General features: G+C 44.1%; 1 protein-coding gene and 1 long non-coding RNA gene across 2 annotated transcripts in view; one reads left to right on the top strand and one right to left on the bottom strand.

Moving 5' to 3' along the window:
- LGI1 (leucine rich glioma inactivated 1) overlaps window positions 1–5,782 on the bottom strand; it is a 36,689-nt gene extending 30,907 nt beyond the window's left edge. The window contains exons 1-2 of the mRNA XM_047702051.1: window positions 5,228–5,782; window positions 4,750–4,821 (exon numbers count right to left, since the gene is read on the bottom strand). Of these exons, the coding sequence (XP_047558007.1) occupies window positions 4,750–4,821; window positions 5,228–5,694 (539 nt within the window). The 5' untranslated portion in view covers window positions 5,695–5,782. The remainder of the gene's footprint in view (window positions 1–4,749; window positions 4,822–5,227) is intronic.
- On the top strand, window positions 5,684–7,449 carry LOC125084570 (uncharacterized). The gene is made up of 3 exons (XR_007122644.1): window positions 5,684–5,736; window positions 6,004–6,107; window positions 7,036–7,449. It is a non-coding gene; the product is annotated as an uncharacterized LOC125084570 (long non-coding RNA).
- Window positions 7,450–27,181: the final 19,732 nt, after the last annotated feature.

Genomic DNA, 27,181 nt, shown 5'->3' with positions numbered 1-27,181 from the left:
AATTAGTTCGCGTGAAATCTGATAGGGTACACTACCATAAAAAGAATGTCACTATCTACTATTAGGAAAGCAAGACTCTTTAGTACAAAATCTGTGAAAATATGGATTGAATTCAACAAATAGAACCTTGGCTACGGATAACCCTCCATGAGGTCCAGAGACATGGGGCAGATAGAAGCACAGATAATTCTAGTAAATGACAGGAAGAACTGGAGATATCCAAAAGGTCTATAGAGTTTGAGAGAACAGAGGTCAGGGAATTAGGTACTTCAGTTTGTTATGGATGGAGCTTGGGGAGTGTCTGTGTGCATGTGTGTGTGTGTGTGTGTGCATGCACGTATGGTATGAATATTATAAACGATGACCTTGCCCAAATATCTACATTCTATTAATGCCAACTCGGGTGTTCAGACTTTCTCTGTTTCTGGGGAACCATTAAAAATGTCCAAGCACAGGGTGACATAATGAGATCGGTGTTTCTGGAAGTAACACTAATGGATGGAGGCGGGTAGCAGGAGCACCCAATGCAGAAACTCCCACAGCAGCCCATCAACCCCTGATGGCAGTTTTAATTAGGGCCAGGGCCTTGGGGTGAAGAGGAGGTGGCAGGTTCTCATCCTGTTTGAGAGAGGACTTGTCTGGTTGGAAGTGGACAGTGAAGGAGGAGGGCCAGTAACTCCTAAGTTTCTCTCTTGAATAATTGAGAGGAAGAAATCCGTTTTCGGAGAAAACATTGATCGCACAAGGTTGCTTTGCAGTCACAACAACTAAGTAATTAAAAAGTTGAAAATCAGAGCCATGGGTCATGAGGCGTATTGTAGACAACACAACCTAGTTGCTGACTGAAACTTTTACTTCGTTGTCTATTGTGAGGGGCATCAGCTGGCCCCAAACAAAACCAGGCTCATCCATAACCAGCTAACAATTCCCCCAGAAGCCCCCTTAGCATTTAGGTCTGGCTTGAGTAGTCATTAAAGGGTGCTACATTTTTCTTATTCTTGTAATATAAGGAGGAATAGAAAAAGGGGCCAATCACTTCCAAAGGAGAGATATGGTATTTTTTTTCCTGGACAGATAGTATTTTGAAAGACTAAATGATAAAACCTTAATAAGAACGGACATATTATTTATCTTGTTCATGGTATTTACTTTTTCCTTTTTTAATTTTTTACTTCTTAGGGGCTATGTACTTGTGTGCAGACTGTGGATTAATAAAAGAAATAGTGATTATTTTTTTTTTCCCCCAGAGAGATCAATTCTATTGCTTCAGATAGGACCAAATATCACTGGAAGAAATAGAATTTTTTTTCTGACCACATTGAATTCTTATATACATGGATTTTTTTCTTTTTCTTTTTCTTTTTCTTTTTTTTTCTTTTTTTTGAGCACAATACTTAAGTCAACCCTGTAATTTGCTCCCTGCAAACAGAACTCTTGCAAGAGTTGGAGGGATTTGGTTAATTAAAAATTTTATAAACAAATGGCAATGTGGCCACATTTTATACTCTTCAGTTAGAATTTTACTTCTGAAATGAGCCTTTGTCATTGGGGATTTCAGTCTGTAGTTCAGAAGAACAGGGCTTTAATGTGTGAAAACACATTTCTGCAAATTCCATTTGCTACAAGCACTGTTCCCCACCACTAAATGCAAACCCAAATGAATAATCATTCTCATTGGTTATGTCTCACAACTGACTCTATGGAAAACATGAATGAAATTGCTTGGGCAAAGTTTTGTTATTGTGGCTGTTTAAAACCAGAAATAAGATATTTTGTTCACTGTTTTTGATGAATTTTTATTAGATAATTCTATTCTTCCTCTCCTCTCTACAGAGTGTGGGTTTTTGTTGTTCCTGTCCTCCAAAACACATTGTCAGCCGCGGCCTAGCAGGATCTTTTCTCCCCAAACACAGTGTGTAACTTAAACGAGCACTGCATCTGTTTTCCTCAGTACCCCAGGCTGACATTTCAAAAAAGTACTTCTCATCATGCTTCTGCAGAAGGTCTGAAAAAGCATTTGGGACCATAACAAAATTATCAGATTGTTAGCATAGATCATGGGAATGGGCCATTTCTTTTCCCTTTTCAACAACAGAGCAAGAAACCAACTGTCTTTGCACAACAATGAAGCAGCATCAAGTCTGAAGTTTATCCCTTCACAGGATAGGACAGGTCAATTTGGTAATCCATGGTCACAAAGGCTGTTAGAATTCATTGCAAAACACAAGCCACCGCTGCTGTGATCCAGGCCTTGTCTGAAGGCCAAAGTCACACAAAGGCAAATTCAGGCCCCTTCCTCTTCGTTTTCCGGGAGGGACGGGCAGCCCACGTGGGGTTTTCAGGGCACCTGGTGGCCCTGCCCCACAGAAGAACTCTTCATCCGTGAACCATCTATTCCCATCAACGTTATGATTATGGCACAATTCCCATTTGGAGCCTTACGATTTAGTTCCTCCTCGGTGAAAATGAGCTTATTAGACCCTCTTCTGAAGAGAAGGAAGCAAAGAACATTGAGCAGGAAGAATAGGGAGCAAAATCTTTAGGAAACAAGGTGCCGGGATCAGAGACAAACTTCGACACCTGACACTTATGCATAAGCTCTGCCCAGGCACAAATCTGCATGTCGAGGTTAGCCAACGTGAGTTAAGTAAGGACATACAGGGCAAGAATTACTTGCCCTTTTGTTATTTCTGAAACCTGAACTGCTTTTAGAAATAAGGGCTGGAATGTTCCATAGGAACTCAGAGCATGGGACACAGGGGCATGGCACACACTCGGTGTGGGCTATTTAAAAACCAGCTCCTTGGCTTCCCTCTGTGATTCTAAATACGTGTAATCACATTACCCCGCAGCAGCCGGTAACTATTCCTATACCACTGTCCAGCATCTGCGCTTGGGAGGCTGGGCCCTGGCAAAAAAAAAAAAAAGTAGACATGTTCTAACTGATTGGGTTGCTCAGTCCAGGTTTTCTGTGTCACAGCTAATGTCTGTTTAGTGTTGGAATATTAGAATGTGTTGACTGACGCTTCTCCTTGAATTTTAAGGACTCACCTATTTAACTATCCTGGGAAGGAAAGAGGTTCCTTAGCTCTGGAAAAGGATGCTTTTAAAATGAGCCATTTATTTATTTAACAAGTGGACAACATAAGCACAATTATCACTTTTTCAGATACAACCAATTCTTAGGCTGCAGAAGGATCCTGCCTTGGGAGACTTTGCCTCTCTATGTACTGAAGACTCTTTTTTGGATTTGTCTGATGTGCTAACTCTTCTCCTAATCATACCACTAGCCATCAATCAGATAAATCCCTTAAGAATATTCTGCTCAATTGCATATCACCCCAGGACACTCGCTAGTAGAAAGACATTAGCCAACATTGTTACATAATGTCCAAACACCTGATCAGGTTTGTGAATTCAAAGAAAGAGTCAAACCAGTTTTGGAATTTCATATAGATAAAACAACAGATTAACAGATTTAATTTATAGATTTTTTTTTTAGCTTTTTAGCTTTATGTAAAAATTAAAAACACTACCTTTCTTAAAATGTGTAAGCATTTGTCATACCCAATGCCAAGCATTTATCTACTTAAATCTTATCTATCTCTGATAACAATCCTTCAATGTATCAACATCTCCATTTTATAGATGAGGAGACTGAGGCTCAGAGAGATTTAGTCATTTGCACAAGATTCCTTGTCTAGTTTCTAGTGAGTACTGGGGTTAGATTTACACAGGTCTCTCCAGTTTCAAATCATGCTGTTTGTCTCTGTATATATAACCTCAAACAGCCAAAATGGCTAATTAAGGCAAAAAAAAAAAAAAAAACAAAAAAGCAAGCAAAAAACTTGTGTCCTGAATCATACAGTTCAGATAATGAAAACTCAGTTGATCAACAATTGGCTAATTTCCTCCCGGAACCATATCACTACAACTTCAATCTGTCGCCTGACACCTGAGTCTGGGGAGACCTCTTGACCCTCACATGGTCCAGCTCTAAGAACTAGCACTCCAATGGCCAAACATTACACGTCAGAACAAATGATACATGTGATATTGTGCCGGTGGAGAAATTGAATTTCTTAGTCAAATATTGTTTTTTGACTATTTTGAGACATAGCCAGAATAGGTGGTTCCCTCGTGGCTAACTCAAAACATACGGCAAAGACTAATCCTTCACACCACCCTATATTAATATTTTCTTTGCCTCCTTGTAAGGCGACTAGTTATAAGTGATGGGAGATTAGAAAACAATCTCACGAGAGTTAATATATTAAGGAGTTACCTAGAAAGAACCCGGATTTGTTTTTCCCCACATGGTAAATCATACAGAGTAGCAGCCCGCCCCAGATCCCCGGGAGACAACATCTTGAGCGCATATGTTATGCAGGGTTCTCTATCGACTAATTCAAAAACTCCAGGGCAAAATAAGCAAAGTTCCCAAGTCAAAAATGAAAGTAAAATAGTGGCATGGAATTGGGAGCACTGTTACAAACATTCCAACAACTTCATAAATAGCCGTTAGAGTAGACAGCATTACAGGTTAGCAAATTTACCATTGCAAAGAATCAACCTGCACTGCTCGTGTCCAGTCCCAAACAAACCCAGCTACCTCTGACTTTACTGATTGTCTTTTTCTTCCCAGAAATGCAATCACATTTGACAAAATTAATATTGAGATCGTTTTACTAGAGGGCTTATCCAAATATATGCTATATTAAAAATAGTCATGATATAAATATTTCTCACAAGAGCTGCAGCGATGGTGTGAATAAAAAACTCCCTTCTGAGATTTCAGTAAAACCAGATCTCACAAAGGATCTGAAAGAAAACAAACAAAAAACAAACAAACAGACGTACACAAAGAGACACACACACACACACAGAACAAACCTTATGTTAATCCAGTTTAGCAAAACAGTCACTATTTTGACACTATTTTATGAAGTACCATACTGTTCCTTCCCAGATGGAGCAGGAGAGATGAAATCGGCTACAGGTTTCTCATAATAATGTTCAGGGGTGGGGGATATCTAAGCATGTTCCATAGCAGCTTAATCAAAATCAAAATTTCTAAATGCAGCAAAATGTTAGCACTGTCAAATGGCCAAGCACGCAAGAGGAAATTCTCTCTCCATGCTCTTCTACCGATACATACAAAGCCCCAAATACATCGGCTGGAATTTTTAAATCGTAAATTAGATATCAAAATGCTTACGGGCCTTACAATGAGATAACATCAGGAGGAACGGTGCGTGGAATGGATCTGGCATTCTCACATAAAGCATTATCTTTGGTACAAGTACACACGGCAGGGCATTTTGGCTTCGCTGGTTTCTTCCCCTCAGTCAGCAAAAGCGCAGATAAGAGACATAGGAAATAAGCAATTCTTTTCAGGGGGATGCAGGCAGTTCCCATCCTTTGGCTTCTCTCTGATTCCATGCAGTCGAAAAAATATCCCCAAACATGAACAGGGCTTCTGGAATTCAGCTGGTGATTGTCTTGCTCTGAGACCAGGTCACACAGGAGTCCACCCGTTTCCTTTGCCTCTGTATCTCTGCTTTTCAAAACGGGGACCTGCAGCTGATTCGTGAGCTGCTCTTCGCTCCAGCAACGCACTGCTCGGGGAAGAGACCTGTGAGGTGCTGTGCGATGGGAGGGACCCAACTGCTGGAGGAGAGAGCCGACTTGCATCACCACGAGAACACTGAGCACAGACCAGCCTTCGAAGGCAAAGTGAAGTGATGTAACAGAAAATAAACAGCGTTTTGCTTGCACCGAGAGGCCCTTTAATTGTTACCAAAAATAGGACTGCTTTATGTCTTATTAGTGGGTGGGTGGGCGGGAGGGTGGGAGCAGTCATCTTGTATCCGATCTCGGCAGTCTCAGAAACCTCTGGGAATTTGCTGTGCATGTAGCAAAAGACCGAGTGAGAAAAACTCGCTTTGGAGCCAGCCCTGGCTGGAAAAATGAAGTTAAATGAAACTCTCTCTCTCTCCGCAGCATTTGGCTAAAACCTTGATCTTGCTTGCTGATTCCACCTGACTGATGCCACCGTTGAAAGACAAATAGGAACACATGGAGAATGTGACTTTCAGGGAATGAATGTGAGTAAACAGTCTTCTGACACTTATCAACTCTTATGAATTCTTGCTTTTCATAATCCGCCCCCCACCCCCATGTGTAACCCATCCCCTCCTTCCATGATGAAGGAGGAAATGAGGATGTAGACTGCCCCTGTGCATAATCCTCCCTCCTCCTTTCTCACACTCCCTTCAGTCAGGTGTAGGACCAGAAGCCCTGAGGGAGCTCCCTGCCAGCAGGAGGCAGCCGACTTTGGCTTCTGAGGGCCCTGTAAAGGCCTGGTTTAGCCCAAGAGGCTCAGACGGGGCGGGGAAAGCACTGGATTAAAAGTCAGAGCCCTGGCTTTGAGGTGCCAGGTCTGCTACAAGCGAATTGGCCTTATCCCTGCATCTGTTCGCCTGTCTGTGAAATGGGGATGGTAGCATAGGTGTTCCATAAATATCATGAACATTACATCAAAGTGCTAAGTTATCTCACTGTCATACCTGATGGGAAGGAGAACATACCTTTGGAATAGGAAATTTATTTAAAAAAAAAAAACAAACCAAACAGACCTTGACACTGGGGCAAGGTGGTTTAGTCCAAGAGGGTGGGAAGACCCTTGGCTTGGAGGACAAGGAGGAGAATAGACCCTTGATCCTCTTACCATGCTGAAGTCGGCCACTCTGGAGCTGGCCCAGCTGGCCAGGGGATGTCAGTCTATAGTCCTTTCTCCTGCTCAGCTTCTTAGACTGAAAACAGTAAAAGGACTGTTTGAGTAAATGCATGATTATGACCAAACTCGTCCTCCACGGAAACTTGATGCATTGGTGGTCTACCCCTTCCCTCCCATCACATGCCCCACGCTCACTGCAGTCACTTGTTTAATTTCTCTAAGCTCTGGAGGTGGGGGGAGGGGGGACAGTGGCAGGCATGTTCACGCTTGTATTTGGTTATTGTCTGTTTACCCAGAAGACTGTAAGCTTCATAAGGGCAGAGACCCTGCAGTGACTCCAGTGCCTGGACAGCATTGTACACATGCTGGGCAAACAGTTCACCTTCTAGAGCAACAACAGAACGTAGAGGCTATTCATGACCAGGACATGCTCATCCAATGAAACTTCACATCCCATCTCAGAGTTACAATAGAGGAATTTGATCTCATCAAGGGGGCCAGAGGACAATTCCCTAAAGAAGTAATGATTGAGCTGAGTTCCCAGGTAAGGGGGAATGAAGGAGAGAGCTGGAACTTTCCAGGTGGGGCAAATAGACCCAAGGACCCGGCCTTGACCCTGAGGACAGCAGACACCTCTGCAGTGTTTTGGGCAAGGAGTGATATAATCTGGTTTGTGCTTCAAAAGGACCAGTAGATTATGACCATTAGACCAATTTTTGAGGGCATATAAATGTGTTATATTTTTACAGAAAAGGAAAAAACCTCCATGCAAGAGAAGTAATGATTTTAGAGTAGATTCTACTAACGTTTCACTATCTAGTCTCTTTGGAGGGAGGGAATATATGATAGTGTTTATAATAACCGTGACCCATGGGCAAGCCCCACTTGAAATGGTAAAAGTGTCACTTAAAAGTTGGCTGCAAGCCAGATTTCTATAAATTGGGTCTTGTTTCAAGTGCACACTGGAAACTTGTTCCATAAAATAATTATGTGGTAAAAATTTCATAGAGGATTGTTTTTATTCTAACTACCCATCCCCTAACTTATCTGACTTGTAAATGATGCATTTTGTAATTATAAAATAAAGACCCCAAGAACCTTCAGGGACTTCAGAGTTCTCAGATCCAGTCCCCAAAATGTTACAGGTGGGGAAACTGAGTTCCCAAGAGGTCATACAAATGGTGGGGAGCAGAGCAACCATTCTGTGTGAGGTGACATTCTCAGAGACGTGGTGAAATGGATGAGTGTGGTTAAACAGGGTAAGTCACTCCCTGTGTTTCACTTTCAAATGTACCAAGTTACCAAGATTGCTTGATCAGCCCTTCGCTTTGCACTCTGTAGACACAGTCAGAGAAAGGGTGAGCACTTTCATTTTTGACTGGACAAAGGCAGAAGGGCAAATGAATGAGGGAAAGAAATCATGCCCATAACTTCACATGGCAGCTATATTTATTAGTGTGTCAGTTCTAGTGGAAAAGGGACCATGGGGAGGGGAGGGGGGTCTCTAAGGACAAATTACAATGGGCATTCTGAAAAGACAGTAACTTTTTCTTTCTCTTTGGCATTTAAAGCCCAGACTTGAATTCCTTATTCAGTTAAAACACCCACTAACCCACTAAGATCAGGCAAAATTGTAACCGTGTAATGTGGAGTGCTGATGGCCTTTTAAGGGAAGAGAAACTGCCTGGTTCCCAAATTGGATCTGAGGAGGGGGCTAGGAAGAGCAGTTTGCCATACTGAAGTCTTGAGGGGCCTGGAGAGGGGGCTCTTGTTGCTGATGAGACTTCCTTTCCCCACAACTTCCTCCTCCTCCAGGAAGCCCTGGTACGGCACAGAGAGGATGTGGGAATCGGGAGGGTGGAAGCTAGGGGTTTCCACCAAGTCGGACACCTTTAGATACGGTTTGATAACCCACCTGTGGATTTATGATGGGGACCCTTGGGAGAGTAGGCTAGAAGGGATGAAACAAAGCTGGAAGGATGCCCAAGGGGGCTGGGAGGCTTGGCTGAGGAAGGCTAGATGCACAGGCCCAGCTGTAGAGGAGGAGATGAGTGGATCTCAGGATGGCTCTGCACGTTGCCAGCTGTGTGACCACAGGCTACAGTGTAAACTTTCTAAGCCATAGATTTCTCTTCTGCATCTTGAGGATATTAGTAATACATATCACATGGAATTGTTGACAGAATTAAATAGATCTAAAGTGTTTAGCGTGGGGTCTGATACATGGGGACGACTTGTTACCATCATCGTCATCATTGTGGTAACAAGACTTGAACTCTGAGCATGTGACTCCCAAGACCTGGGAAGCCAAAGCTCTCAAATAAAAATGGGTTTATCTTAAGTCTGTATTCACTCTAAGAAGCAAGGACTTGTGGACTTGTGGGCGGCTGGGGGGTGAGAGAATGCGGCCTTGCCAAGAGTCTATTTGCATAAAGCAACCAAGAATCCTCCTGGGAAAAGAACTCAACAGTCTGGGTGAGAGTAAGAACATCCAAGCCTAGTCCAAGGGCAAGGTCCAGAGCTGGAGAAAAAGAAGGTTGTTTTGGTGATGAACGCAGGACAGAGATTGTTGTCAACCGGCTGCCCTTGAACATGTGTAAGTTAGAAGGGGTAAGAAGAATCTACTTTCGGGTCCCTGGAACAAAGGGTTTTCTTTCTAGGTTAGTGGCCATTATGGCCTTGCACATGGGTGCTCTGAGGAACTGTGCCCAGCGCTGTGGCACCAGAACTGCCATGGAGATACAACAGCATCCCTATCCAAGCCCGTGACTCGTACGTCACCAAAGGCCCTGGGTTTTCCAGCAGGAGCAGCTCGATATTAGTGGCCCAGCCACAGTGACAGCCACACAGAGGAGTCGGCAATGATCCCAGCAGAGAGCCAGAGCACAAGAGAAGGGAGGTGAGTTCCTGGTGTGTGTTAGGGAGCACATGTGGGAAGTTCTCCAGGCATCCTCAGGAACGGTACAGGGGCTTTGTGGAGGGGCTGGAGTTTCTGGGAGAGCCGATGAAAGCAGAGGGAGAGAGGAACAGCCTGTGCTGGTTCTGATCCCAGCTCTCCCCTCAGGCTGGCTGTGGCCTAGGAAACACGCATTATGCAAGTAAACAAATCATTATTATGAGCCTCAAAAGCTCCAGCTTAGCCCTGCCTCCCTTTTACAAACACTCACACATGCAAATGGGTGTCAGATCTTGTGTGTGTGTGTGTGTGTGTGTGTGTGTGTGTGTGTGTGTGTGTGTACACGAATGGTTGTGATGTAAAATGTTGCTTACAATCAGTCTAGGACCAAAAGAAGAGAAAGAAAAAGAAAACGCTTCATCAGAGGATGAGAAAGATCTTCACCCACCCCAGGAGTCTGTGAAATGGCTGAGAAATGTTGATCTCAATTCCAAAAGAATTCACTTACTGATTGAAGGCAGTAAGTAGACTGGTCAGAATATCATTTCTGTTATTTACTAGCTGTGTGACCTTGAGCAAGTTGCTTGGCTTCTCTGTGCCTCATTTTCTACATTGATAAAGTAGTAGTAATGCCATCTTTACATAGTTGATATTAGAATTAGTGATAATGCACGTGGAAGGCATGTCACAAAGAAGGCATTCGGCTACTGATAGTTCTGCCAGAAATTAGATGGGAAGTGGGCAAGGGCAGTGAGCAAAGGACCAGATTTTAAAGATTACTTAGAAGGAGTGTGTCACCGAGGACTCTTTTGTAGAATGTGTCAGACATTGATTCTGCCAGTCTTAGCATAAAAGGCCCTCATTGCCATGGTGATAGAGTGACTCGAAGAATCCGAGGATGGTCCGTCTAAGCAGGTTTCAGAAAGGAGAAACTTGGGGGAGCTTGAGGATCTAGGGGCCAGGAGACAAGAGACAAGGTCCTCAGGTGAATCCACTCCAACCAGTTCTTGTCCCCATGTCCCTCCCCAGAGGAGAGAGCTGTGGGCTGAGCTGGAGTCAGGTACCCACCCATCTGCTACGGGAACAGACACCTGGGCAGCAATCCCACCAAGTGAGGATGCAGTGGGAGGGGTGTGGCACCCCAAAGGAAACTTTGGTCTTACGACCAAGAGCAGAGAGGAGGGCTGGGTAGGTAAAACCAAGGGACACTCACTAGGGGACGGTATGTGTGCTAGCATCTGTTAGCCAATATTGTACCCCTTGGCCCCAACCTATCACCCCAACCAACCAACCATATAATTTTTAAGAGAATGACCAGAGGACAATTTAGACAAACAGATATGGGTAATTTCTCAAAAGACAGCTAAACCCTTGTGTCCTGACTATGGAATTGGGGACTTTGTGACTCCCATGGTCCAACTTTGGCCAAGAGAGGAGTTAGAAGACAATAGGAATAAGACTAACACTTAAAGAATGCGTATTTTGTGCCATCTGCTGTTCTAAGCCCTTTATGTAATTAATTCATTTAATCCTCGTAACAATCTAATGGGCTAGATATTTATTATTATTGTTGTTGCTGTTATTATTTCCTCTCCACTTACAGAAAAGAAAACTTAGGGCCAGGAGATGAAGTAGTGTGCCCAGGGTACTGTAGCTGGTGAGGAGCGGCACTGGGATCTAACCCAGGCATCTGAATCTGATGCCCACGGTGTTAGCCACTACAGGGCGCTGCCTCCCCAAAGGGTCATTGGGATGCAGGATCCTGGGTGCTGCTTTGGAGGTCCATAGTGCCTCAGGGGGAAAGTGCTGCTCTTGTACTACAATTCCCAGCATGCAACTGGGCTATCATCTTAACCCCTTCCTCACCAAAAGTTCCTGGTGATCTTGAGTAAAAAAATTTTTAAGGGCAAATGCGGCAAAATCTGGTCTCCTTAGAGGATGACTATGCAATTGAGGCATGAATGCAGCTATAAGTGGAAGTAGATAGAGGAGAAGGTAAAATTCTAGTTTAAAATATCCTCTACATTTTTTTAGTGTTACTGAAATTACTGTGGGAAAGATGGTTTTTATTTTTATTTTTTTTAAAGATTTTATTTATTTATTTGATAGACAGAGTACACAAGTAGGTAGAGAGTGAGAGGAGGAAGCAGGCTCCCCGCTGAGCAGAGAGGCAAAGGCAGAGGCTTTAACACACTGAGCCACCCAGGCGTCCCAGGAAAGGTGGTTTTTAAACTGAGAAATGTTTACCGTGATAATATCACTAAGGGCATTGTAAAGCACCCATTCTCAAACTTTGTTGCACTTTGTAATCACTTGGAGAATTTCTAAAATACTTAATGCTGGGGTCACATCCCTAGAGGTTCTGATTTAATTGGCCTGGAGTATGACCTAGACATTGAGACTTTTAATTCTAAATTGTAGCAAATTTCTAAAGTGCAGCAAAATTTGAGAACCCTTGTTTTGAAGAAGAGAAATATTCAGGTGGGGTCATAAAGGTAAACCAAAGTGTGACTAGCTCAGAAACCTTGTCAGGAAAATGACAGGGAGACAGAATAGACTATCAGGCGGTGGTTTTCAATCCTGGCTGCACGTTAAGATCACCAGGGAAATGTTTTTAAAAATTACCTTACCCCAGACCAACTGAAGTAACATCTCTGAGGATGTATTCTGGTGAGAAAACTGAACCCCAGAACAGTGATTCTCGAAGTGTTCCCAGACCAGCTATCACCTGGGAACTTGGTAGAGCTAGAAATTCTTGGGCCCCATCCCTGACAAATGGAAAGAGAAATTCTGGGGGAGCGCCCAGCATTTTAAGTTTTCACAAAGCTTCCCAGTGATTCTGATGCACCGTCAAGTTTTGATAACCACTGCCCTGGAATGGAGGCTTCATGGAGAAAAGAACTTGGTCTGACGTTTTCACCAATGATCCTAGGGAAGTGGTAGGTACAGAGAACGTGCTTTCTGTAGTCTGTTCCATTGAGGTCCCTCAACGAACCAGGCTTCCCATTACTCATGTCCTTGTGCCCTCTCCCCTGGGAGCAGGACTGGCCCCCCTTAACCAACAAGATGGGCACAAGTGATATACTGCCAGTTCACGGCCAGAGTCTTAAGAACTAGCAGCTTCTGCTTTTGTATTTTTAGAAGGCTTGATGTGCTTTATCAATAGTCAGGCTGTTTGTGATGAGGCCACATAAGAGTTAGAAATCCTGAGTCTCCATAGAGAGACACAGACACTCCAGCACCCAGGCTAAGTTCAGCTCCAGCCAGGTTTACCAGATGAATGCAGCTGCAAGAGGGACCACTGGCAAGACCAACAGCAGGAACTCCCAGCTGAGCCCACACCAGATCAAAGAGCCGTGAGCAAATAAAATTATTTTAAGCCAGGATGTATTGGTTGGTTGGTTAATGTAGCAACAGGAAACATGAAACAATGCTCAATACATACCTGTTGAATTAATGGTGAAAGTGCTTTGGGGACATGGAGCTAGAACATAGTCTCTCTCCTTTGTCAAAGGAGGAAAAAGAGGAGTTAGATAAAAAGCAGGGACATACTCGCCAGTTGACAAAAAGAGTGGCTGAGGAGGGGACTTTGACCAGATGCCATTAATACCGTGCTCTCAGCCCAGCAACAAAGGCCCACAGTGCCCAGCCAAGAGCAGAAGTGTCAGATAACTAACTCTTGCTACCACACACTGACTACTGATTATATGCCAGGCATATGGATAAAACATTTTTCCAATATTAATTCTCTGCAACAAATATTACATATTTAAAATATATAATTAACTATGGGATGCCTGGGTGGCTCAGTTGGTTGGGCAGCTGCCTTCGGCTCAGGTCATGATCCCAGCATCCTGGGATCGAGTCCCACATCGGGCTCCTTGCTCGGCAGGGAGCCTGCTTCTCCCTCTGCCTCCGTCTGCCAGTGCTCGCTCGCTCTCTCTCTCTGACAAATAAATAAATAAAATCTTTATGAAAAATAAAATAAAATAAAATAATTAACTCATAATATTCTATATAATTGTATTATATATATTTGAGTTATGTATTAATTCTTCTCAACAGATTTGCATAAGCACTATTATTATCCCATCTTACAGATAAGGAAACCATGTGACACTGGTGTGTCAGAATCAAGGACAAGAGAGAGAAGGGTCAGTGGGCTCGTAAGGTGCTTGGAACTGTTTACCTGCCCCTTTTGATTGCTCTTCATTCATTGGTTCAACGTGTACTTCTTCATACTCTGTTATGCATGAGGCATTGGGGAATGCAAGGACATATAAGTCTCTGTCTTCAGCCAATGGAATGAACACGGAGATTATAAGACGGTAGATAGCTCACTCTTCCTTCTTAGTTCTCGTTTTGCTTCTTGGGGATGCAAAAGTAGAATTGTGGATACAGATAGATCTGAGTTCAAATTCTGACATTGCCCCCTACAGGCTGTGGGATCATGGTCAGTCACTTAGACTGTCTCGACATCTTTGTGTGAAATCAGATTAATGTTGACTTCACAGGCTTTTGCCAATGGCTGGATGAAATCACATCAGTGAAAACATTTTATCAACTCTAGTCTTTTACAAGTATGAGGGGTTCTTTTGCTGTTCTAGTCATGTTTACTAAATTGAAATCAACCCTTCATCCCCAACAAGCTCCTTTTTAAAAATTTTTTTAAAAGATTTTATTTATTTATTTGAGAGAGAGACAGAGAGAGTACATGCTGGGGGAGAGACAGAGGGAGATGGAGAAGCAGATTCCCTGCTGAATGGGGAGCTTGCTCTCAGGACCCTGAGATCATGACTTGAGCCAAAGTCAGAAGCTTAAACACTGAACCGACTGAGCCAGCCAGCCACCCCTTCCCCAGCTGACTCTTATCTCTGATTCTCTCCCCTTTTTATTCCCTGTAAGAGGATAAAAGTAAAGGTAGCCAAGATTTGTTTTAATCTGGTGTGGTACAACAGGCAGACATGGAAATGACTGTCATGAAGGAAGAAGTTGCGGTACCCAGCCCTGGAGTGTGAAACAGGAGACAGGGCATGCCGTGCAGGAAGCCCACATGAGGAAGCACTAGGGACCGTCAGGAGGCAGAAGTCATTAAGGGAAAATGTAGACAAGAGACTTTATTGTGCTAATTTGAATAATCACGATGGGCTTTGGGACATGGGTGCTGTCCCCCATTATCGGGTACCTGCTTCTGGGATGATTAGGGCAGGTGGATATTGGCTCAGAGTAGGATAGCCCAGTAGAGGCGATGGTTGGGGAGATGGACTCTGCCTTGGTTGGTTCACATATGACAGATATTCTCACAGATGAGTCATTTACTATTTCTAGGAACTGGTGAACTCTGGCCGGGACAGTCCCTCCAGTGTCAGGAAGGCCCCAGATGTCAAACCATCAGAGTAGAAAAAATAAGAAGACGTGTTTAATACACCCTTCCAAACACTCCTCACCCTTCCAAACACCTGGCTGGGCTCTAAAACAACTAAGACCAGTGTGGAAGCCTGGGGAACCACCCCACTAAGAGTGGGTTAGGGTTAGGGTTAGTGGTCAGTAAGGAAGGGAGGAGGAGGGACAGTGAATCCAGTGGGATTTTGGCTCTCGCACTCTTTACTGTACCAAGATTCCAAGCCCATCACAGAGTGAAACCCAGGTGAATGGGATGAAACACAGCAAGTTGTACTTCTTTAAAAAGCCTCCTTGAAGGCAGGATCTGCAATTAATGAATCTTTCTAGTCCCTGGATTGAAGAAGGTGATGATGGTGCTGCTGTTGCTGACAGATAAAACTTAGCAGGTGTTTACAGTGTCCCGGGCGCTGGTGTGGGGGCTTGGAGCCATTACCCCATTTAATTGTAACACGGTTTGGCTACTGTTGACTCCTGATTTATAAATGAGGAAACTGAGGCACAGAGGCCAGGCAGCTTGTCCGAGATAAGAGGTCCACCTGGCTTGAAACAGAGACATCCACACTCTTCCTCACTCCACAGTGCTGTCTTCTTGCTGCAGAGCGGTTTCCTGGAACAAAGGTGACCCCACCTTACTCACACACGGATGGGCAGGAACTGCGGGTACGGAACCTCTGGGAGTGATGGGTATTGGGCCCTTGTGCTGGTCTGGCCGTGTACCCAGGGCTGATCCCTTGGAGAAGTGGTGGCACAGGGGAATAGGGGCACAGGCATAGCTCTTGACAAAGGAAGTGCCGGGGCTGGGTGAGATCTAAGGATCCTGTACATGTGAACGGCCTCTGCCAGGAGTCCTGCGGGAGAGGTTATTGGAAAGGCAGGGAGAGTGTTGAGCAGGTTCTTGAATGTACAACAACAAGTTACTAGTAGCTCTTTGGGTGCCCTGAGTTGTGCTAACATTGGCCTAGTTGCCTCCTGCTTCACCATGGCTGCAGCCGCCGGACTGGAGATGCCAACATCCTGAAACTCTTGGAACCTCCACACACGATGAGGAATTGTCCTGCCCCAAAGCTCTTAGCGTTCCCGCTGAGAAGGAATAAAAGAAGTTCTCATAGTGGGAACATAAAAAACTTCCTTGTGTATTTTTCTGAACATTAATCAATAATCCATTAACCCAAGGAAGCTGAATGCTCTACACACAGAATCCAAAACAAACTGACAGATATCCTCTGGCAAGACTGCGGAAGGGCTGTGTGGCCGTGGACAGGCACTTTGTTTCCTCAGGTCTCAGTTTCTTCATCTTTCTTACACTAACATTCTAGAACTTCCAAACTTTTCTCCTCAGGCAGGAGAAATACCTTATCAAAAACAGAAGCTTGAGGGGTACCTGGGTGGCTCAGTGGGTTAAAGCCTCTGCCTTTGGCTCAGGTCATGATCCCAGGGTCCTGGGATGGAGCCCTGCATCGGGCTCTCTGCTCAGCAGGGAGCCTGCTTCCTCCTCTCTCTCTGCCTGCCTGTCTGCCTACTTCTGATCTCTGTCTGCCAAATAAATAAATAAAATCTTAAAAACAAAAAAACAAAAAACCCAGAAGCTTGAAAAGACTTTGTTTTCTTCATTTTGTGTATAGTACATGCACGTACCACAGTTAAATAAAATGCCCATGGCAGTGTTTATTTTATTTTTTTAAAGATTTTATTTATTTGAGAGAGAGAGAATGAAAGTAAGAGACAGAGCATGAGCGGAGGCGGAGGGGAAGAAAAAGGGAGAGAGGGAGGGGGAGAAGCAGACTCCCCGTTGAGCAGGAAGCCTGATGTGGGGCTCCATCCTAGGATCCCAAGACCATGACCTGAATCAAAAGCAGACAGTTAACTGACTCAGCCACCCAGGCACCCCACACATGGTGAAGTTTAAATCAAAATACAAAAGCATACTTTACCTAGTATATTGACTGTAGTTAACAATACCATACTGCATATTTGAAAGTTGCTGGGAGAGTATATCTTAAAAGTTCTCATACCAAGGAAAAAAACTCTTTTGTGGTTATATATGGTGACAGGTGTAGATTACATAGATTAATTGTGGTGATCATTTTGCAAAACTATATATAAATGTCATTATGTTTTATGCTGGAAATTAATGTACTATTCTAGGTCAATTGTACCTTAATTTTTAAAAAGTGTACAGAAGCAAATGTTCCAAGAATATTTTTAATAAAGTCTGATTTTAGGGGAGCCTGGGTGGCTCAGTGGGTTAAAGCCTCTGCTTTCGGCTCAGGTCATGATCCCAGGGTCATGGGATCAAGCCCCGCGTTGGGCTCTCTTCTCTACCAGGAGCCTGCTTCCCTTCCTCTCTCTCTCTGCATGCCTCTCTGCCTACTTGTGATCTCTATCAAATAAATAAATAAAATCTTAAAAAAAAAGTCTGATTTTAGCTATTTAACATTTTCTCTAGAAATGTATTTGAATATTTTAGAGCCAAACACCAAAAATGCAGGGAAGATCTCGGTAGGCTGCCCTTCTTACGGGCTAGACTTGAAGAGCAAAAAAATGTTGTTAGTGAATAAAGCAAGCATAATTCTCTGTCATGAGCAAGATGAATGAAATTGAGCCAGAAATATGATTTGGGGTGGTACTAAGGGCCTCTGAGAGGCGTTGCCCTAGGGAGGACTTGTTTATTGGAATATAAAGCTGAAAATATGATTATTCTCCTTTCTTCTTCTACTTTATGCCCGAATCACTCCCATGGTAGTTATTAACAGTCCTTTTTTTCCTTAAAGGAGACACTTCTTCACCATTTCAAGGAGACCATTAAGTGCTTTTTGTTTAGTTATTTTGGTTTAAGAGTCTGAAATTGAAGGTGAAACCTGCAACTAGACTGTTCGTGCTTTGGAAATGTGAACATCATGATGCTGGATTTCGAGCTTGTCGCTTTTGCCTTATCCCTTTAGAAAGGCGCTGTTTTGTTTTGTTTGGCTTTGTACTCTCATTCTGGAAGAACTGAGAGCTTTCCATTGCTGCCCGTAACTTGTGGCCTGTACTACACCCATTAAGTTGCCGTAGGAATGATGATCCCAGAAGCTTGGAATTTAACCCCAGAACATGGCAAGGGAATGACGGAACTGGTTATGACCATAGGATTAGTGCCCTGCTGATCTGGAGCAGGGAGAAACATCGGCAGCAGGGGAGCCTCAGGCTTCTGCACCAGCCCCTCTCCTGGCCACACACTTACCACTGCCTGGACCGCTCCCTGTGGTGGAGCCAGGGAGACGAAGAAGCAGAACTTATTGGACCAATTGATCATCTTACCTGCCCTGCGTGCCAGGCATTATCATCCTCACTCTGCAGATGAGAAAACACAAGCTCCCAGAAGTTCAGTGACTTGTCCAAGGCCATTTAGTTTGGCTTCAAACTGACTTCTGTCATCTTTTTCCAAGATGTTTATCATAGGATTCTTTAGTTTTGATGTATATGAAATTATGGGCAGTTCTAGAGCCCTTCCTTGTCCACGTGAGGCGAGTACTGTGTAAGATGTCTGTAGAGTGTATGGCATTTGGGGCATGGAAATGAGTGAGGTTGATGCAGCCCTGGCTCTGGAGGCTCTCAGGGGAAGCCTAGGGGAACCCTTGGGTCATCCCAATCTAGTAGGATGCAGTCTAGTGTGGTGGTTACGGCTCAACTCCTGGTGTTGACATTTACTGGCTGCATGACCTTGGGAAAATGTTTAAACTTCTTTATCCTCAGTTTTCTCACCTATAAAATGGAGATACTAGTACTCATCTCACAGGATCTTTATGAAAAGCAATAGAGATAACTATGTGCAAGCTTAACACACAGCAAGCTCTTATCATTCGGATCTGTCTCTCAGTCTCCGAGGTACCCTTACGAGAGCATCCCTCCTGAAGCTGTCAGAATGAGTGAGGGGAGGGGGGTGCCTGGGTGGCTCAGTGGGTTAAGCAGCTGCCTTTGGCTCAGGTCATGATCCCAGGGTCCTGGGATGGAGCCGCGCATTGGGCTCCCTGCTCAATGGAGAACCTGCTTCCCCTTCTCCTTCTGCCTGCCACTCTGCCTACTTGTGCTCTCTGTCTGTCAAATCAATCAATCAATCAATCAATCCTAAAAAAAAAAAAAGGTGAGTGAGGAGAGAAATCAGGCCTGGCCATGGGGGAGAACAGCCTGGAGTGGCTGCCTTCCCGACCCAGGCTCTACTCTCAACCCCAGGCCTCTGTGATGGGTTTCCTCTGGCTAGTCTGAGGGTAAATCAGAGGATCCTGAAGAAACACAGTCCAGAGGTGGCCTTCCTTCCTATCCCCACTCTAGAGAGCAGCCAGATTTCAGAGGGGCTCTCAAATGATGTCATCAACTCTCTGAGACGATTGTTCAGGTTTTTCTAGGAAAACCCCACTTTCCCCTTTTGTCACTTTTCTGGACCTACGTTGAAGTGATTTGTGCTGGACACGGGCCCTCCTTTTTTTTTTTTTTTTTTTTTTTTAAAGATTTTATTTATTTATTTGACAGAAAGAGAGATCACAAGTAGGCAGAGAGAGAGGAAGAAGCAGGCTCCCTGCTGAGCAGAGAGCCCGATGTGGGGCTCGATCTCAGAACCCTGGGAGCATGACCTGAGCCAAAGGCAGAGGCTTTTACCCACTGAGCCACCCAGGTGCCCCAGACATGGGCCCTCCTTAAAGGGACTGTTCATCATCTGATATTTGACTATAATCATGCCACTCAGATTAGAACTAAGTAAATGCTGGATTTTTTTTTCTTTTTACTGTGAACAACTGGATCTTATTCTTACTCAGCATAATTATCTAAGTTCATTCATTCAACAAATGTGTGCTAAGTGTGATTTCTAGGTGAGGCACAGCCCAGCTAGAAATGTAGCTAGACAGCTACATTTAGACATCTAGACAGCTAGAATGTACTGGACATTCAGTACAGGGCAAGACCCACAGAGTTCTGCCTTCAGGCATCACATAGTCTAGAGGAGGGGTCAAGAATTAAATAAGAGGAAGCACTTGGGGGCCGAAGGCAGTGTCAGGGGAGAGTCAGGTCGGTGGAACAGTGATAATAGCACAGAGACTCGACTGAGGTGTCAGGAAAGTTTAAACTAAACCCAGAGGGCTCCATTTCTGTTTTGGTCCATCCTGGCAGCCTCCCCAAGGTCCCCAGATTCCTTGTGGATGTCAGGTGGCTCTCTACTGAGATGGTCCCACTGTAGTACATGTGTCCCTCTGCTCCCAAAGATCTGGGAAAACTCCTCAATCCTTGGCCTCTGAATCCTCCCCACAATGGCCAAGGCTTCTGAGGGATGGTTTCTAGGGTAAACCAGGGAACACAGACCATAATGTGAAACAAGAGAAAAATATGAGAGGAAAAGGTTTTCATGCCTCTGTTAGGAAAGGAAAATCTTTTCTCTTCTAATCTCTTAGATTTTCTACCTGAGCCCTGAAAAATAAACTGACAAAAGGCAGATTAATTAAGAGTTTTTTTTTTTTAACAGAATTTAATTATATACTTATGCACAGGACTTCACAAACAAACATGACTTAAGGAGGTGTTAGAATTTGGGGCTCAGGTATCACCTTAACAAACTGTGACACTGTCTGGAAAAGAGGTTAGACAAAGGAAAATGGGTTTGGGGCTTCTGGAATGTGGATAAGTTATAAGAGGAAACAGATGGTAAATAAGAGTTGTTTAGGGGCTCCTGGGTGGCTCAGTCAGTTAGGTGTCTGCCTTTGGCTCAGGTCATGATCCTGGGGTCCTGGAATCAAGCCCCTATATAGCTCAGCAGGGATCCTACTTCTCCCTCTCCCTTCCTTGTGCATGCTCTCTCTCTCTCCCTCTCTCTCTTTGGCTTTCTACTCAAATAAATAAATAAAATCTTTAAAAAAAAGGTTTAATAAGGTTTGTTATATAGATAAGAGTCCTCTCAGGTGATAAGAATTGTCCCAGAACATTTCTTTCTCTGGTACTGGAGAGGTAGGCACATTCACAAGTGAAAATTTATATTACATTTACAAAGGGAAATGTGTGCCCTGCATTTAGACAGGAAGGGAAAGGGCAAAGAGATAATTCCTTTCAGCTCAAAACAAACCTTATTCCAAAGTGGTATATATTGGGGTGACATACTCTGGTCCCTGTGTGGGTATTGAGCACTGTGCTGAAAACTTTTCACATATATTTCATTCCATCGTTTTATTCCTCATTATAACTCTATGAGGCTGATGTTCTTAGGCCCATTTTTCAGGTCAGGGAACTAACACTGTTGCTCCTAAAAAGGGGTATTTAAAAAGAAGTAAGAACTGGGACCCTTGGTAGGAATGGTAAGTCCTCCTCACCTGGGAATATGGGTCCCAGGAAGAGCTCCATCAGCATGAACTGAGTAGAGCAGAGAGGGAAGGTGTGAAGACAGGAGTAAGGGGAGGAGGGAAGCCCCTCAGCTAGTCTCTCCCAACTTACCAGGACCCTTCCAGGCTCTCCTCCCACCAACCCCAGTCACAGTCCAGCTGCCTGCACGCTCCTCTCTTGTACCTGCCTGTTCCCAGGAATTTGGGGGGCTTGGTGGCTGGTTTCCATCACTCTCTCTGGTCCCTAAAATCCTGATCCCCAGGCACTTGACAAAATACAAGGAATACTTCACAGTATTAGCCTTAAACATCAATGTTCAAAAAACAATAATCTATTAGCAGCAGCAGAATTTGATTCCCTCTACAGGCAGAGTAAACGTGAAGCAAAATGTAAAGTTGGTTTTCATCCTTTTTTGTATTCCTTTTCTCCTTCCCACCTGGCCACACACTAACCAGGGCCCTTCAACCTGGGTTTGCTATTCTATCTCCCTGTCTCAGCTACTAGGAAATTATCTGATAGGATACGATGTATGAATGACACTAAGTGGTTCCTCTAAGGCCATTTGTATCAAAATAGGGCACAGCTGCTTTAAGCTAGTGGATTTTGGACTGAATTTTTTGGACTGTGCATTGAATTCCCTAAACTTTCCCTCTCCCTGCCTCTCCTCCCCATAAATACACTTTGACCAGAACAACTCCACATGTTCACGAAGATTCAGGGTCCCACTGAATTTCATTTGAATGATCAGTTATTTAAGAGATGCCCTGAGCCCAAAGAAATGAAGTTTTAAAAATGGCAGAGGCAATTGTGCTGTTAAGAGCTCCGAAGCTACTAAATACATTAAGGGTCCCCATTCTGCTCTTTCCAGCTGTGCAATCTTGTGCACATCACTTGATTTCATGGAGCCGTGGGGTCCACACTTATACCCCGACCTTGTTGGAGAGTTGGGAACAGTAAGAGAGATCCTGTAAAAGGACATGCATTTGTGAAAGGTTGCTGTGAACCATTTTTCAGGCATTGCCAGCATGCGATGGAGGAGAAGTTTGGGGGTCATGGGGGGAACCCCTGAACTCCTCAAATCATGCTGATTAAGTGGCCACCTAGTCACATGACTATTGATTTAACTCTTACTGTAGAAACACTGGCTTCCTCATTGACTTAAACTCCTTGCATTTGTCAAAATTCCTTTTGCCGCCCATCTGGTTCTCCAGTGTCTAATAAAAATTTGGAAGTTTTGTGAAAACTCAGCAGGAACACTTTTTATGGAATGTTTTCTCCTAACTAACCCAGAGGGGCAGCAGATTATGCTGCCCCTCTGGGTTAGTCCTCAACTGAATTCAGCTCTCGGCCCTGTAGCCCTCATGTGGAAAGGCAAGGAAAGCAGAGCTGAGCTGTGGGGAGCAGTGCCAATTGGACTGCCTCATGCTTCTGACTCATTAGCATGTCAACAGAAGCATCTCCTCTCTCCCCATATTTTTTGCAAGGAAATGTTATTAGTGAAGCAAGTTCCAGGCAGAAGTATTGCACTGACATTGTGATCAGGCTTAAAGACAAAGCAGAGAGAGACATCCACATATGCCTTGGTCACTGGATCAAAGGGAAAAAAATAACATGAGAAAAAAATGGGAAGGGAAAGTCTAGGTTCCCAAAGCGCAAATATCACATGATGATAGATAACTATTACCTACTAAACCTTTGCTGTTCTTGACATTCTGCTTCTACAGAAATTAACTTGTTGAATCTGTGATTGCTGTAAAGTCAGGGTAGGCTAACAGCCATCGCAAAAACTCCCCAGATCTCAGTGACTTAATAGAGTAGAGGCTGACTGCTTACTCACAGCACACCCTCCTCAGGACCTTGGAGTCCTCCACTGGACTCTGCCTCCCAGCAGCAGATGAGGGGAGAGGGAGAGAGTGCAGGCAGGGAGGTTCTGGAGCAAGGTTTTCTTCAGGTCTAGCCCTGGATGTGGTGTGTATCACTTCAGCCCGCATTCCATTGGTCTGAACTCAATGTCATTGTCCTTTACAGGAGAAAAAGGAGACAGGATTTGGGGCCTACACAGCCTGTGCCATAACAACCATGGCATCCTTTCTCAAAGATTTTTTGAGATTCCCTTGTTTAATAGCCTCTGCTGTGTTGTGGCTGCAGGGACATCTACCATAGTGTAGATTTGGGGACAGGGAATTAAACCCTACACCATTACCTCCATTTTGCGCTGGGCAGTAGTGACCCCACAATGTCACCTGTTGCTTCATTTCCCTATTCTGTGTTCCAGGCACCTAGAACCGTAAATAACCCTGTAAACTACCCTGTTCTCCAGGCCTTCTCACTCATTATTCCTTTAGCCCAGAGGCGTCTAGAATCACTGGAATGGGCCTAGACATTGGAAATTTTTTTTATGTATTTGAAAGAGAGACATGGAAAGAGAGAGAGAGTACAAGCTGGAGGAAGGGGAGAGGGAGAAGCAGATTCCCAGCTGAGCACAAGAGCCCAACACCTGCACAGGACTCTGGGATCATGAAGTGAGCAGAAGGTAGACGCTTTACCAACTAAGCCACCCAGGCACCCTGGGAAATTTTTAAGCTCCTTAGGTGGATCTGTTTTATGGCCAGGAAAAAGAACCAATGAAAGGATTTGTTGAATGAATGTACTCTTTAACCAAACAAGATCGGTAAGATTTTGAGGAGTCCACTCTCGTGACCAGGATTATCTCTCTAATTATCTTAGGCTGACATGGGTATCTTTTAAAGGGCTTTTAACACCTTTAATCTATTCTTCTCATAGAGCTAATAGTCCATGTTAGGTGATTGACTGGCCTGGGCCACATTACCCTAACAATTTGGAAGACTGGCTATTCCCAATGTGCTGTCACAGCTCTCTAGTGCTCCCTGAGTCCATCACTGCTCTATAGGACAATAAAGTGATGGCAGTGGGTTCTGGGTTTTGCCCCAAGTCTAAATGTGGTACACACAGCACCTTTTAAGTTATCTCTGTATTCCAAAGGAATACCAAGGAGAAGGCCCAGGTTGCCCGTGGGCAGCTCCCTGCCACACAGCACCATCATGTACATAAGACTTGCAGATTTCAAGGCTCTCTACCAGATTGGCACCACTATGATGAGTCACTAGAGGAAAACGATGACAGTGCAAATGGAAAACACTACTGTGAGTGCTGGGCCAGGGACGATGTCTTCATCAAGCCATCAGTTGTGACAGTGGGGGACTTCCCACAAGGAAGACTGATGATGAGATGTGATGCCCAAAGGGGGGCATCCCCCTGCCCCAGATCCTAACTTGTCCACTTCTTACCCCTCCCTGTGCATGCCTATGGCCCTCCTCCCTGATCCCATTTCTATTTTGTTCACCTTTTCCTTGTCATTGAGTTTCGAATGTTGTGCATTATATTTGTTAGAAATCCAAGGAAAACAAAAAACTACTCTGTTGTTGGTGATACTTTCTGCTTTCCTAGGATACCTATCTGCTCTTCTCCTTCTCATCCTTGAAGGTTCTACTCAAATGTTACCTCCTTGAACTCAAACTCAGGGTTTCTAGGCTCTCCAGGAGAGATGACAGTCAAGACAAGGGTTCTCAGCATGGGGTGAGGCTGATGCTGGACTTGCTGGTCTGGCCACTCAGGCACCCTAGACATGCCTTAGGATAGGCTCTATGTGTGTGAGTGTGTATAAACTGGTCAGTGACTAATGCTGGAAGCACTGATCTGTTTGGTGCAGAATCTCTTAGGATTGTCAATGGCTGTCTGTCTTGGTGCTGTAGCAATACCTAAAAAAAAACTAAAGGCTCCTTCTACACAACTTCATTTCTTTTGCACCAGTATAAATCTGTACCAACAGCCAATGACAGAATCCTTAGGTGGATGGACCAGACTTTCTGGCTTCTCCTTCTTGGAGGCCATATTAACTAATTTACAAAGAACAGGTTGCTCTCACTCTTACTGATGTGCCGGGCACACTAGTAAGAAGAGCAGATGGACCCTTAATCAAGAATGAAACCTCAAAATCGTTATGTTTTTCTTTTATTGATGTATAATTGATGTAAGACATTGTATTAGTTTTAGGGGCACCACATAATGACTCAATATGTGTACACATTGGGAAGCAAACACCACAGTAAGTCTAGCTCTGTCCGTTACTATGCAGAGTTAGGAATCTTTACGGTCTAAATCCTAACACAAATGTGGCCTCATTCTGAACCAAAGGCAGAGGAAGCAAGACTACCAATTAAATTGTTGAAACAGAGACCTATAATCTGATACCTCATTTTCTTCCTCATATCTCTGATGTGCGGAACTCCTTCAATGAATGTGCCCTGAGGGCTTGTGACAGGTTGGGCGCTCTTGACAGTGCTGGGTGGTGCTGGGTCCGTGGCAGGAAATGGGGTGGGGAGGTCCATGCCTTCAAGGAGCCGCTGGTCTGCAGCCGGAAGGTCTTGCTTCATTCTCAGAATTTCTCTTTTGCAGGTATCTGGCTGTGTTAGGAGGACTTTAAAAGCAGTGTTAACATTTCCCCCTGGAGAACAGAGCGGTAATAATCAGTATAGGAAGAAAGGGATGGTTGCTACTCTGGTACCCATGAACTGAAGGATAAATGTCTTGGTTTCATGTCTGTTTTCTCCACGTGAGAAGCAGTTCGCTTCCCTGATTCCATACCGTTGAGGGTGACTTTTCCATTCTTCTCTCTTGGAAACATAATTTAATGGGAAGCATCTATTGGTGGGCTGCGGGTACGAAGAATTCTAGGATGATGTATTTAATTTCCCCCTTGAAATCAAGTCACATTTATTAAGTGTTTTTTATATATAGGAGGCACGGAACAAGGTGCTTCACATACATTATCTCACTTAGTCTTCTGTAAGCCTTCCAATTGCCCCATGAGTGAGGCATCATTAGCCAGCTTTCACAGAGAAGATAAAAGAGGAAAGAGGCAATGGTGGCTCAGGGCTCTGAAAAGTGCTAATTCACTTCCAGGGGATGAATGCGCTTACTGTCTACTTTCTATTCGAAGGATTTCACTAAGCATGTTTAATATTAATACCTGTCACGTATTTGCATAATCCTTTCAACTTTTCAAAGCATCATAATGTCTTCCAGATCTTGTTTGATGCTCATGCTAGTTCTGCACTGTTAACAGTCTAGAACTCCTCGATGGCGTTTCTTTTCTAGCCTGAATGTCTGCAGAGAAACTTGCTTTTTCAGCCAATGGAAACCTTGCTTCCAGAAATCAACTCTACATCTTATCTGCTGGGTCTCCCTGGAATGGCGTAGTCGACTGCTTAGCACAAGCAGCAGACATTGGCACTCATAGTGAGGCTGATTGCTATGGTTACATCTGCCCCCAACATTCTAAAAAACTCCAGATTTTAGAAATGTAAGTGCCTTTACTACCCTGCCTTTGTCCAGATCTTCCTGCTACTCAGTTCACCCCAGTTAATGACAGCCCAAGAAAAAAGAAAGAAAAAGAAGGGAAAAGCACATTTGTGGGCTTGTGCACTGAGGTGCATTTATTCTCAAAAAACAAACAAACGAACCCCCCCTCAAAACCAGAAACCAGCCTAAATGAAGCAGGGAGGGGTGATGAGAGATGAAACATAAAGCGGGTGCTTACTTAATTGCTGCAGCTGGTGTCAAGCGTTTGGAATAATTTTTCTCCTCATTTTATTGGCACGGGTGTTCATTTAACTTCTAGCTGAAGCATCTGAAAGGAGTCTAGGAACCCACTCTGTTCTTGGTTTTACAGAAAAGCAAGCAAAACAGTTTTCTTAAAATATTGTAAGTAAATAACAATC

This window comes from Lutra lutra, chromosome 14 (genome assembly GCF_902655055.1).
Source record: "Lutra lutra chromosome 14, mLutLut1.2, whole genome shotgun sequence".
In the NCBI taxonomy this organism is placed as follows: Eukaryota; Metazoa; Chordata; class Mammalia; order Carnivora; family Mustelidae; genus Lutra; species Lutra lutra.
Note: the sequence above shows the minus strand (reverse complement) of the source record. Positions and strands in the feature narration are given on the sequence as shown.